This window comes from Trichoderma gamsii (genome assembly GCF_001481775.2).
Source record: "Trichoderma gamsii strain T6085 chromosome Unknown Scaffold_20.2, whole genome shotgun sequence".
Taxonomy (NCBI): domain Eukaryota; kingdom Fungi; phylum Ascomycota; class Sordariomycetes; order Hypocreales; family Hypocreaceae; genus Trichoderma; species Trichoderma gamsii.
This window is the reverse complement of record NW_020171357.1, coordinates 165,627-179,122: the sequence shown is the minus strand read 5'-3', so window position 1 is coordinate 179,122 and position 13,496 is coordinate 165,627. Positions and strand designations below refer to the sequence as shown.

At 45.0% G+C, this 13,496-nt stretch overlaps 5 protein-coding genes across 5 annotated transcripts; 1 reads left to right on the top strand and 4 right to left on the bottom strand.

Moving 5' to 3' along the window:
• Nucleotides 1-149: 149 nt before the first annotated feature.
• On the bottom strand, nt 150-950 carry TGAM01_v206055 (deoxyribose-phosphate aldolase; the record flags this gene model as incomplete). Its single annotated transcript, XM_018802693.1, has 1 exon — nt 150-950. One exon carries the CDS (start codon nt 948-950, stop codon nt 150-152), a length of 801 nt encoding a protein of 266 aa, XP_018664200.1.
• A 1,225-nt stretch (nt 951-2,175) lies between these two features.
• Nucleotides 2,176-4,043, top strand: TGAM01_v206054 (tall aerial hyphae-4; the record flags this gene model as incomplete). The annotated part of the gene is made up of 2 exons (XM_018802694.2): nt 2,176-3,868; nt 3,922-4,043. 2 exons carry the CDS (start codon nt 2,176-2,178, stop codon nt 4,041-4,043), a joined length of 1,815 nt encoding a protein of 604 aa, XP_018664201.2.
• A 488-nt stretch (nt 4,044-4,531) lies between these two features.
• On the bottom strand, nt 4,532-5,640 carry TGAM01_v206053 (hypothetical protein; the record flags this gene model as incomplete). Its single annotated transcript, XM_018802695.1, has 3 exons — nt 4,532-4,909; nt 4,969-5,508; nt 5,599-5,640. The coding sequence occupies 3 exons, from the start codon at nt 5,638-5,640 to the stop codon at nt 4,532-4,534; spliced, it is 960 nt and encodes a 319-aa protein (XP_018664202.1).
• Nucleotides 5,641-6,572: 932 nt separating this feature from the next.
• TGAM01_v206052 (hypothetical protein) lies at nt 6,573-7,001 on the bottom strand (the record flags this gene model as incomplete). Its single annotated transcript, XM_018802696.1, has 1 exon — nt 6,573-7,001. One exon carries the CDS (start codon nt 6,999-7,001, stop codon nt 6,573-6,575), a length of 429 nt encoding a protein of 142 aa, XP_018664203.1.
• Nucleotides 7,002-12,290: 5,289 nt separating this feature from the next.
• On the bottom strand, nt 12,291-13,458 carry TGAM01_v206051 (hypothetical protein; the record flags this gene model as incomplete). The annotated part of the gene is made up of 3 exons (XM_018802697.1): nt 12,291-12,738; nt 12,820-13,177; nt 13,236-13,458. The coding sequence occupies 3 exons, from the start codon at nt 13,456-13,458 to the stop codon at nt 12,291-12,293; spliced, it is 1,029 nt and encodes a 342-aa protein (XP_018664204.1).
• Nucleotides 13,459-13,496: the final 38 nt, after the last annotated feature.

Below are 13,496 nucleotides of genomic sequence, written 5' to 3'. Positions count from 1 at the left end.
TGCATAATCAACTCAAAAGCAAAAAACGGCCCCGTATCTCACTGTGAAGAATGTGCATCAAGAGTCCAAGCTTTTAGCAGAAGACAAGAGAGAAAGATATTTATATAAAAGAGAAATAGTATCAAAATGCATTAATTATCCACTGTTTGCTAGTAGCCTCCGAGCTGCTGTTCAGCCATAGGCTTGAACTCGACCGTCGTGGGCTTATTAGTTATTCCCCTATCAGCTGCCGCCTTCATGATGGCGACTGTTGCCGTGGCTCCGATTCGCGTCACGCCGAGCGACATAACGTGCAGCAAGTCGTCCAATGTCCGGACTCCACCAGCTGCTTTGACTTGAACCTCTGATTTACAGTATTTTCTCATCAGCTTCAGGTGGTCAATGGTAGCTCCGGCGTATGAGTAGAGCCCGTTTGGCTGCTTAACAAAACCGTATCCCGTGGAAGTTTTGACGAATGCGACGCCGATCCCGGAGCATATTTCGCAGAGCCGTATGATATGCTCATCCTCGAGATAGTCGTTCTCGAAAATAACCTTGAGTGTAGCACCGTGCTTGATGACCGTTTCATTAATCTGCCGAATCTCTTGCGCAACGTAGTCCCAATCACCGCCCAACGCTCTCCCAATATTTATAACCATGTCGATCTCACGGCCGCCCGCAGCAGCGGCACGATCTGCTTCAAACACCTTGACTTCTGTGGTGCTATTGCCGTGCGGGAAGCCAATCACTGGGCATACTTGGACGCTCGATCCTTCAAGCTCCTTCTTGGCGAGAGGAATGAGGTATGGTTTGACGCATGCCGTGGCGACATCGTACTTCTTGGCAATAGCGAGACCCTCAAGTATGTCCGCATCAGTCATTGTGGGGTGTAGGAGCGAATGATCGATCATCTTTGCCAATTGCTGCAAAGTCACAGTGATTGAATTCATGGAAGTGAGGTCGCCATCCATTTTTTCGTACTTTTTCGGAGGCAAAGTTTTGTTGAAACAGTAACCCAAGCAGAAATGTTTAGGGAATCGATGGAAAAAGCTATGTGGGCGATTTATTAAGAAATGCAGACAGGCAATTTATATCAAGATCTTAACATACAAATACATACTTGGTCGCGCAGACCAACAATCGCCATTTTGTCTCCTTAGGGCTGCCTATTCCACCGGATGATCCACACGACAGGAGGTATTCTCGACAAAAAGTTATGTAAGAGGTTTAGAATTAATGTCTCCTGGTGGCCATACGTTGGACCAATACAACATTCTCAGGGCCCGGAGTCATGTCCTTGAAAGGGAAGATGCGTTCTTCTTGAGTAATTGCTTCCGGTGGGAAAACATTCCTAAAAGGGTTTAGCTGTTGTGGCTCTCACTCACTCTGGGCTTGTGTGTGAATCTCCACGTCTTTTCTCTCTATCTGTCCTCATGAACTCGACATTGTGTAGCCAAGAAATATTCCTGGGATTTCACCAATGCTATGCTAGTAAAAACATCCTATCCGGTAGACCAATACGGTCCAGCGCAGTCTATTATTATCATTGGAGAGTAGATAAGATGGTTCAAAAGGTTTTCCGGGCCTGTCAGCGATGCCGGCGCCAAAAACTCAAGGCAAGCTACTCTGGCAACATTGCCGAAACAGCAAGCTAATAATGTTATTTTACAGTGTGATATTAATCGTCCATGCACTCTCTGTAGAAGAGCTGGGGTCAATTGCTCAGCCGTAGCGCCCGATATTTGGAAGCCGGTGAGGCCCAACCAGATCATCAGCAAAGTTCGTAAAGCCGATGGCGACGGCTCCAGCCCCCAGGCGACGAAGCGGGTTCCTTATTCAGCTCAAGCCATCGGAGAAGAGGTCATAACGACAGTCTCATCTCCTGCATTCTACGAGACTTCAAATAAGCCCAGCGAGACTGAGGATGCAGACCCTACCACCTTACAGTCGCCATGGGCTTCCAGCTCCGCGGCCATGTCTTTTATTAAAGAGGTAGGCTTTCGAACGATAGTTTCGTAGCATTATGACTGAAGATGTCCAAAGGCATTTGATCATCAGGACACGGTAGCGCCAGAGGGGCGAGATGTTTCAGCTCTCTCTGCCACACACTGGACTCGAGAAGGCGCATCAGGCAGTACCTGGCCTAAACAAAGCCAAACGCGTCTAAAGAAGCTCATTGCGACTGAAGCCAAGTTGATGATACTGCTTCCAGACATTAAGACGGCTACGCTACTAGTCAATAATTATTTTGACAAGATTCATTGGTTTGTGCTTGTGTTCCACCAAAGAGAATTTAGAGATCAGTTTCAGCAGCTTTACGCCTCTGACTGGCAAAATCTTGACGAGCAGAAATGTCGGCTCGGTTTTGTCAGCGTATTTCTCGCAGTCTGCGCCGTCAGTATACAGTATACCAGTTCTGATCAAAAGCATAATCTAGAAGATACTGGGATTGAGCAACTTGTGCTACAGGACGAAATACTTGATGCTTTGAGGCTCAAACTTATTGACATTGCATCACTAGGCTCCTTAGAGTCAATCCAGACGTGTGTTCTGCTAGGGACCTACTATCTCTACCATGGGCAACCAGAACTTGCCTGGCCAATTTGCGGCTGTGGCTTGCGGATTGCTCAAGCTCTAAACTTGCATCGACAATCATCAAGCGGTAGTTCTACGCCAGATTTGGACGATCCATTACAAAGAGCTCAAGAATCCAGGAAACGATGTTGGTGGGCGATATATGACATAGAGACCTTCTGTTCAATGCTGTATGGCTTTCCGCTCAGCATCTCGGACAGGGATTGTGACGTTAAGCCCTTGCATCCATATGCAGTAAGATCGCTGGATTCTCCAGGAGATTCCGTCTTTCGCCGTGCAGCCGGCCAACCAACTCTTCTTTCGTACAAATACTTCATGGTGCAGCTGTCTATTATTGTCAAGGCAGTACTGGGTGATCTTTATGGTTTGCATCGGTCCTCTGAAGAACCCCAGAGACGGGGTGACAAATATGAGTTGAAACAACTGGTCGAAACAATCACAAGATTAGATGCAAGGCTACAAAAATGGTCTCAGAGCTTGCCGGTACGGCTTTCGTTGAAAGAGGCGATCAAAGCCTCGACTTCCAGTGTGCCTAATTCGTTAGATCGCTGTTTTGAAGATCATCTCTTCCAACTTCAGGCTCTTGCGCTTAAGCTCGGGTTCGATAACGCAAGGATACTGATCTATCGGCCCTTGCTTTCGTACAGACGAGTCGCCACTAGCCATGCAACCAGCCAAAGTTCTGTAACACAGGATAGGCAAGCTACAGATCCGTTTCAGACATCGATACAGATATGCCGAGATGCAGCACTTCAGATTTCGTTGCTTGGTTCGCTTCCCATCTTTCAGCAGGTCGCAGATACGTACGCTGTATCATTTGTGTCGCAGCATCTTTTCACAGCGGGTTTGACATTGTCTATCCTGACTAGTCTTGAACCATTGAGCCGAGAGTCCCATGAATCGAAAATGGGCTTACGGCGGCTCATGGAAATGCAAACCGGATTGAAGTCTAAAAGTATTATCGCGGAACAGGGCTTCGGGATACTGAAGACACTGATGTCTCTCTTACTTGAAAAAGAAGCGAAGAAATTATTGGATTTCGAGACCAAAGGCACGGGCGATCAGATATTACCCAATCCTCAGCATTTGATATCACTCCCACAAAGCCCCCATCAAGCGGATATACAGGCTAGCGATCAATCCACGGTCTCACCTATGGAAACATCAAAGGACATCTTCACCAGTATCGCCCTACCCGCAAACTCTCCCAGTTTCGTAGACAACGATAACATGCTGCGCTTTGATATCGGCGAAGACCCATCGATGATACAGGCGCTGTTCAACTTCGAACAAGGTGAGAAATCTTCCAGTTACGCCCCAGGAAAATTTTTGACTAATTCCACCTAGGTTCTGAGGAAAACACACATGCAAACACCAGTATGGAGCTGAGTGGCATGGCATCTTTGATCGACAATTCCTTTGGGGGTCAGGACCTTGGGTGGATATGGAGTATCGACTCATATACGTAAGTTGTGATTATCCGTATGGCATAAAGATAGAATACTGCTACAGCTGTAAAGTTACTATCTCTTCCAATGGTGCTCTTTTTCTCCGTATTATGGTGGCTTTTAGTACACCTTATCTCAACAACTTCCACTGCCCATAATAATATCTACCACTTATACGATTACTTTCTGATCGACATGATCGTGCGGATGAGCCTTCGAAATTCACATGTAGCATCCTACTACTTTCAATGCCGATCCAGCACGCGCTATCTTTGAAGCTTCTGCTAGCAGTCTGCTGGCATTCTCTTACTTTGACATATAAAAAACTTCCAATGGTTAGAATAGTAATCTACTACTCGAATGGTTATGCACTATGGGGCGTACATTTAATATTTAAGCCCTTTTAGTAAACAACAGTTGAGACCAGTCTTCCTCTTTGATATATTGCTCAATTCGAGTCACCGGAATATTAACGCCAAGCTTTGTATATAAGAAAATTAAAATTCAGTTTAGGATAAAACACGCACATATGCAAGAGGTCGAACACTTACTTGATGGGCCGAAACAACAGACGGATCACTGCCGTCGTAGCCATAGTCTTGGGCATACGCATACATCTCTGCCATCTCCTCCCCGTACCCCCCTGGCGCAAGCTTAGCATGCTCCGCCACTGTGGTCTTTTCGAAAGTAGCTGGAACACCTGTGATTCTGCTCCATAGCTGGACGTATTCAGCCCAGGTCATACGGTCGCCGAAAGCGATCAAGTTTTTCCCAGCTGGAACCTGGGTGAGAGCTTTGACAAAATATCCCGCATCGGAAGGGACAACCAGAGGTACGGGAACGTCACCACTACCAGGCACACGGAGTACCATTGAGCCATCCGGGCGCTATTTCTAGATTAGAGAGGGCGTTCTTGGATCAAAGAATAGATTGGTGTAGAGCAGACCTTCTCCCACGGAACAGCGGCCTGACCCCATTTCCAATTAGTGATAAATAAGCCCATCTGGAGAATAGACATTTTCTTTGCTAGAGTTGGGTATTCGTTATGAATATAATCAACAACATGTGCTTTTGCATCAAAATGGTAGACGCCGGTATACTTTCCTCCACTCCATTTCTTCGCGTCTGATAATGAAGACCAAATAAATAGATCAAGAGTGTCTACAGTAGCGACAGCGTCGGCGATATTCTTTCCGTGTCGCAGCTCAGTCTCATAGCACCATTCTCGGAGACTTTGTCCAGGCGCTAGTGTAGGTGCATTCTCTGCAGTTGGATTTGAAAAAGCCTCTGGGAATACCGTGTTCCCAAAAACAACTGAAGCACCGCGGAGGGCAGCCTTGATGGATTCGATATCCTCTGCATCGCCCCTAACAATTTCAATACCTTTGGCAGCGAGAGCTCTGCTTGCAGGTTTGGAGGGATCTCGGGTAATACCGCGTATCTTCCATCCACCTTCACGAAGGAAAACGTTTGCAACAGAAGAGCCCTATGAGCTTCGGCTTAGTAGACTGTCAGGGTAGGAGTGGAGGTGTATCCCACAGTCGTCATGTTGCAGATCAAAGAGAGCAAAACGCACCTGAACACCAGTGACAGCAATGATTACAATAAGCTTTTCCATTTTTGAAAAGGCACTTGAATTGTAGTAAAATAATGGAGGGGAGGTTCGTCGAATTTTAGGATAATTCTTGGATTGATGTACTCTACCTGCCCAATATATAGGCCGTGCTTTTTGCTTGTTTTTATAGTTGTGTAGTGTGTACTGTTATTGATATGTAATTGAGTTCCTGCACGATTAATGTTAGACTGCCTACGCGGAATAACGTATGCAGCATATCAGCTGCCATTTTGCTATCATCAGATGATAAATCACTCTACCGGCAGATACATCTTACAGCTTAAAAGATAATAAGATGTAACTTCACACCCCAGTCTAGACTTCAACTCTCGCTTATGCCATTCGTAACGTACACACACGGCGGGTTAGCGTCCGCCGCCGCTAGTCCGCCGCTCCCTGCATGTATGATCGCTCCCATGTCTCGGCCCGACGCCACCACTGAAGGATTGTTCCCAGCTGTGCCCAGATATCCGGAATAGCCAGCCTTTCACAAAGGTAGTAGTGGAGGTTACGGTAACTGTGGTATGAGTTGGCCTGTAATCGCTTCGCGAATCAGTTGATGACGAATGAGGTATAGGGAAAATTGCATCAGTTCTGTCTTGCGATCCTCATCGAGGACGAAAGTGCCGGTTTGCCCGATTGTCAGAAGCTTTAAAACACCACTAATCAAAAAACATACGTCCAACTCGCAAGATAAGGAAGATGGTAGCAAACACACCCTAATGACCTATTCAAGTCTACCTAATTTGACACAAGGGTGAACCGGCTGCTGTGTGGCCAGTGAACATTGTTGGAGGAACTAAGTTTGCATACCCATGCTTCACGCATATGCAGCTAGAATGGTAAGTCCGAGAGGAAAGTTGTGGGAATATTTGTTGCACTAGATGTACGTTTAGTTCAAAGCCCACGCTCTGCGAAATTTTGTTCTGATACCTCTAAACAACAAGTGTTGCAGTCAGATGTGGGTCTATCTTGAGCAGCCTCGCAATAGTACACCTAGTTCTTGCTCGTTCTGCGCAGCCTTCAAAATCTTCTTTAGAAATTCCAACTATCCGTGCCTCACAGACGATGATGATGTTGAAGATATTCGGGAATTTGTCTAACCCAAACCCCAATTCAATAGCAACCGAAGTCTCGATGGTGTCCGCCTCCAAACCGATCATGCCGAAGTTGTTTGCAAGCGCTTGGTTAAAACAACCAGCGAGGGCGACGGCGAGGAGCTCTTCGGGGCTGCCGCCTGGTGTCCCTTGAAACCGGCTGGAAAAGCTGAAGGCAACCTCCTTGAATGTGGCTGTTGTAGTTGAGATAGTGCCAGTTCCTTCCCGCCAAGAGCCCATCCATGTCGATAGGCCTGTTGCTTTCATATTTGGGGACTTGGAACAGAAGACAAATGATTCTGAACTACCGAGAGTAAACAGGGCAAAAGTAAAGACGAGGTTGAATAACTCTCAAAATGAGTTGAGTGGCAATCAGCATCAAGTCTCTTGCATGCCATTACGGCTCTATTTAACGCTGTACAACTAGTAATGTATATCAACACTGGGTGTTGCTTTTAGTCTACATGAGGTATTTATAGCAACTTCGGATACAATAAAGAAGCAAAAAGTATGGCGGATGGTTGGGTGAAGAGAATGTAACCAGGTAAAATGACAAATCAGAGAGGTTTTCATGCCTCAAAAGAGCAATAAGAGCGCAGTTGTTAATGTGTATTGAAACCACACGGTTAGAATAGCGCATATAGTTGCATATAGTTGCTCCTTCTCCGCAATGAGAAGCCATCGAACTTGCAATTTTAATCTTCAATCATTATCACTGCTACTAGGTTTGATATAGACATAAGAGCGGCCTGGTAATTGCGTCGGCGTTGGATATCCATCGTCTGTGGAGTGCCCTGGGTCTTACCCTGCTCCCGATTTTGCCGCTTATATGTTCGTTCAACCATCTCAACTTTCTTTATAACATACCGGAGGTAATGAATAAGTAAACTAATTCTCGTAAAGACAACATTTAATATTCACAACTAGTACACTTGGCAGCGCATTGACTATTCGTGAGTGGAAAGTTTGAGACATTACTCACCGGTTTCTATAACACCCTCCATGTCCTTTCTAGAGATAACCTTCTGCGCAGCGACAGCCAAATAAACTCAATTAGCGCTTCTGTTTACTCTTTAGCCCAACAGCGGTAGTATCATTTCTTTAAACAAGTACATTTAGCAACGAGCTTAAGTCTCAGCATGAAGGTGTTGAGACATAACATACCGCATATTTGTGGCTTTGTATCCCTCGTAAAAGAGACATTAGGAGGGTCTCGTGGGCGTGGAAATGATTGTTTAACTACACGTTTCGTTCGCCATTCGAGTAGTGGTTCCAATGCAAACTTTTACAACAAAACTTAAATCCGGCAAAAGCAAGATTAGTGACGTTACGTTGCCGAAGTAACCAGTTGAGATCGATGCTTTTGAACGAGATAAGGCCATGATCAGCTGGGAACGCGATGAGGTATGGCTTGAGACACCTACCTCTGATTAATATGCTTGAAATCACGACATCTCCTTTCTCTGGATCAAGTTCTAAGCCCTTGCAAATCTCAGCGCCGAATGTCCTTTCATCAAACCAATAAGAGCTCTCAGCACTGTACAGAATTGGATTCCAGCGGTGGAAACTCATGTAATTGCCTCATAATATTGCTGATGCAGGCTATAGTAAACGGTCCAAGGTTCTGGTGATCTTAGATGCTAAGTCTTACGCGAATTATAGCCTAGGGGAAGGTGGTAAACTCGCCGTGGGGGCCCGACTTTTGTGCAAGGATAGTTGCTTCTTGCATGGCATCGTGACTAAGTACAGGTAAACAGAGTCTTCTCCGCCGCCAATCCGCCGCCAATCCGCCGCCAATCCGCCACCAATCCGCCACCGGTTCTTCCGGGGCGTATTAACTTAATATTTCTAGAGCTACACGGTAAAGTACTCCAATAGGGTACCAAGGCGAAACTGTTCACAAAGTAGACTGCTAGCTCTGTGCAATGGGTAGTTTGCTTATTTTCTTTCGCTCTGTTACAAGCGCTCAGGTAGTGACTATCTAAGAATTGTATACACATATCGCTGAAATCCGAAAACTTGAATAGCATGACCATTTCAACTGCGATACTTGTCTGTTGATATCTACTCAACATGGCAAACTTCAATCCCATGGTCAAACTTGTCTTCTTTATTTCTCTTTCTCACCTATGTCATGCCTCAGCGGTGGGCCTTGAAGCAATTATACATTGATCGCGATTGCAGCGCCAAGCGTGTCACTATTTCAAACGCCCCTGTCAACCTTTTGGGATGCCAACGTTATCACAGAATTCACCGCCTTTATACACAGCTTGGCCAATCAGAAGACCAGACTCGTGGTTTTTGATAGCGATATTGCTGATTTCTGGGCGGCTCCGATTGATTTGAATCTGTTCCTACCGAATTCAATCCCAGGCCGCAATTCTTTAGAGCTTCTAACACCTAATTTGCAAAGTTAGAACTTATTTTAACAATTCCAGTTATTTGTTTTGGTGAGGTTAGTGGTTGAGCATGGGATGCTGGAGATGAACATTTACTTAGAATGGTTATAAAGTTTACCGGGCTAGACGCTCAATTTGGCGCACTTGAGGCATTGTGACTTATTTACGTCGGTGGACTTCAAAAATCAATAAGGCTTATTGGCCCTGGCCGAGCTGCTGAATATATGCTTGCTGCCGCCCAAGTTAGTGCTTTTGAAGCAGCTTGTGTCGGCTGGGTTATTCTGTGTATCCTACTGCGGAAGCTCTTTATGCCCATGTGGATAATTGGGCGTGAGAATTGCGCTCTTTCTTATTGAAGTAATCAAGGCCACTAAGGTTAGTATTGCTGAATAGATCCTTGAAAGATAGCCTTGGGCAACGATTAAACACGAGTAGTCAGATAATCTTCATTTATATGCTACTAAATATCGCAATCGGCAGGGGAAGTTCCAGGGGCTAGAATCATATGAATATCTCTATCTGAACTTGATTGACGAGGTCATACTCCAGTTTGTGATACAGACGATCAGCAATGTGGGATCGTGCAGTACATAAGCCGGGAAGTAGCCAAACTAACACTCATTAGCAGTCAGTGAAGTATTCATAACTGCTTCGAAACTCGACAGATGTAGCGAACTGAAAGAACGAAAGTCTTCAGGCATCGTTCATACTCATCATACACTGTTATGTGTAGTACACAGAAATGTCGAGAGACAAGGTAGCAGTGTATGTATGTCGGGCGAATATAAGTAGATTTATCAACCATACAAGGCGGCTTCTCGCATTGCTTGAGTACATCTCCAATTACGACATTGACCCCAGTTTGCACATATGCTTCTTAACACAAGAAAAGAATATTTTAAGGCAGACACGTGTTAATCTGTAGCAGCACCGCGATCTCAATCTAAAACAGAGAGACCAAGCTTAACTATTTAATACAGCATGTAACATATTGCCAACAAAAATCTCTCGTGGTGTTTCCAAATGTCTCATCGAATGTATAGCAAAGCCGTCGTTAATGCAAGCAGTGGAAAGTTGGCCCGTTACTGGTATGTTCTCAGTAAGAGACGGCCTTTACAACGAGATCACCCAAAACGACATACCGCAGCAAGTATAAGCATATTTCCATCAATTAGCCTGCCCAGTTACCTGAAAATGGCCCAAATGAGGCCTTCTTGGATGCCACAGAAAGATTTTTGATATTGTTACTGTTTGTCGTACCCACGTGGAATTGCCCGAAATGAAAGCTGCTCCATGATTCTAATAAAAGGTATGGCGTGATTTGTTGGCTGGCATTCCAGCCGAACTTTTGTTTTCATTCACCAATTCTGACTACTTGGACAGGACTTGTTCAAAAATCCGCAAAATCTCGCGCTTATATTTCCCTATCCGGAGACCCAGCAGAATACGGTGCACCGCAGAATATGTTAATGTAATAGGAAGGGGAGGTGAGGAGGTGAGTTCGGCAACAGTTCCAAGAATAGTAAAACGTGCTTCCTGATATTACGCGACAGGTACTTTTATGTTATCGATAGTTTCTTCGGTCAGCAAGCCCTGAGATGGTATCCTATTTGATAAAGAGAGGACCCTAGTGCGACGCTTATTTAAACCGTTGAGCATTTCCGTCATAAAGCTTCCTGAATACGCCCAGCGCAGCGTCGAACCCACTTAACAATCTAGGCTCAAACAGCCAAAAATTCCTTGGACTCCACCAAATACGTAGTTATAAAGGCCTAATAGCCCCAGTTCTTATTATTCAAGGTGAGAGGTAGTATCTAGCTTCTACGAGCATATATTTGAGATATGGAGTTTTTTTATATGATGGAAGACTCGTGTTTTCAGGCCCAGAAAGCGGATACATCATTGTTCCCAACAATTACCCCTGAGGATTCTTCTAAAGAGCCTCTTGTGGTGAAAAATCGCCTTACCAGAACTGAGCTTGCGTCAAAAGGTCTCCCTAGCGGCCCGGAAATAGGAGAGCATGATTCAGTCTCCATTGTTTCTGGAAGTGGTCCACTGGATCTCAAGAGTCTCTTGGAATAGTTGCTAATATTTTCCAGTACAGCATCGACGAGCCCAGAACCGAGCTTCTCAAAGAGCCTACAGGGAAAGAAAAGAGAAACGCTTAATTGACTTAGAAACTCAACTCAGATCATGCGAGTCTGAGAAGCTCGCTTTGATTCAGCAATGTGCCGCCCTCAAAAAAAGGTGCCGGCAGCTTGAGAGGGAACGACAATCGGCTATCAGAGATGACCAGTGTTTTATGCCGGATATGGTTTCCGAAAAATTAGATCGGCCTTTGCTGAAAAGTAAACCCAGTACGCCTGTACACTGTGATAAGGGACTTCAGTCTAATATCCAACCTGACTTTTTTGTTCCATGGGAGCCATCTTTTTACGAAACATTAATGGCCTGTACACTTTTGGGTAAAGAAGGAGTGGAAACAGCCGAAGGACATCCATGAGCTCACAATATATGGATTCAGTATCTTCATACAAGAAGGATAGTGTACCAAATTTGGGCTCGGTGAAAAATAGCTCTTGGTTTAAGATAGGGACGAGAATCTTAGTAGGTGCTATAATAAATATCTCAGGTAGTGGTAACTGGGTTTGATCATCTTGAATAGCAATATATATAGTAATACGTAGTGTCAGCTAATAAAAAGGCTCCCAAGCTCCGTATCAAAAATCCATGCTGAAAATGCCAAAGTCTGCATAGTTACTCTCAGTGCAATACTACCAATTTATTCTAGCAACATCGCAACTGGCGAGATATATCGGTCACTTTTATGGCTAATACTGTCAAATGTACTACTAAATACTTCCATAATATCAACTTTATCGGCGTAGCCCGACAAACTATTTAGAAGTTTTTACTAAATACCTATATTGTATTACACCACGCACCAACTACTAAGTTCATACTGCGAGACACCCCTATAATGCAAAAGGCAATAGGCTCTTTTTTGTTTCTATATTGTTTACAGCTTCATTTTTCTGTAAGTCAGTTGCAATGCAATTAAAGAGGGAAAGTTAATTGGCATAAGAAACAAGAGGAAATACTTTATTGCGAAGTTGAGTACCAATTATAATCTGAATGTAATCTACCAAGGACGTGCTTACAGATATTTCTCAAAAGCCTTAGCTGTGTCTAGAACGGTTGTCTCCCACGGAATATAACTTTGACCAGTAGCCCTAACTGCCTTACTACCATCAAATATCACATCGTCTGGGAAGCGATAGTCAGGAAAATAACCCTCCCCAGGATTACCCTCTTGAATGATGCGCCTCCGCTCAGGATACGCAGCTCGCAAAATGTCCGCGGTTGCTTGTAGGGGCGCAAATACATTGGCGGCGATAAATCGTTCGGAGTCTGCCTTCTCAGGATGGTCGATACCGAAGACCACAAGACGAGCAACGTCTCGGACATCCACATAAGCGTAAAATGCTCCTGGAACGCCGCATTTGTCGAACGGTCTTCCAGAAAACACATGCCAGACAAATTCTACCGTCTGACCGAGTTGATCTGGAGTAGGTGGAAGAACTAGAGGGGGTCCGCCAACGTACCTATAAAGGCCAGACAGAATTAGCCCATAAGAACTCCCATCAATAATAGAGAGCATAATTGAGGAGAGAAGCTCTACCTACGTTGGATTAACTGTTGTCATTGTGAAGTGAGGTTTTTTATCATCGCGAAACTTCCAGAACGCCTTTTCAGCAGCGGTCTTGCTAGCAGCATAGATCGCTAGACTAGGCGCTTCCTTACCTTTCGCGGTAACTATTTCTTCAGATTCAGTATTCCAGTCCTCCTCAGTGAAACGGTGAGGTCTTTGGGATGTCAGAATTGCTAATATAGAGGACATAAACACGAAACTCTTGACGCTCGGTTCACGGTAAGCCGATTGTAGAAGTTGGGTAACTCCATTCACGGCACCGTGCATGACGGGAGCCGGATCTTTGAAATACTGAGAGACCGGGGCAGCTAGATGAGCAATGTAATCAACACCTACTCGGTAAATTAGCATGGGAGCTATGGAAGCGAAATTTTAGTTGATATTAACAACCTTGCACTGCCTTGTCAAATGCGCCGTCTACCGTAATGTCGGGCAACTCCACGATCTCGATCTTGTCGGCGTACTCTGGCAAACTTTCAAGAAGTCCGTTTGCCGAAGACCTAGTCCTTGTTGTTCCACGCACGGCGTAGCCCGCCTTTAGAAATGCCTCCACTGTGCGAGCAGCGATAAAGCCATTGACACCAGTGACGAGAACAAGTCGATTTCCAGACATGATTGATGTGTTGATACTGATAATAAAGCGTATTTGAG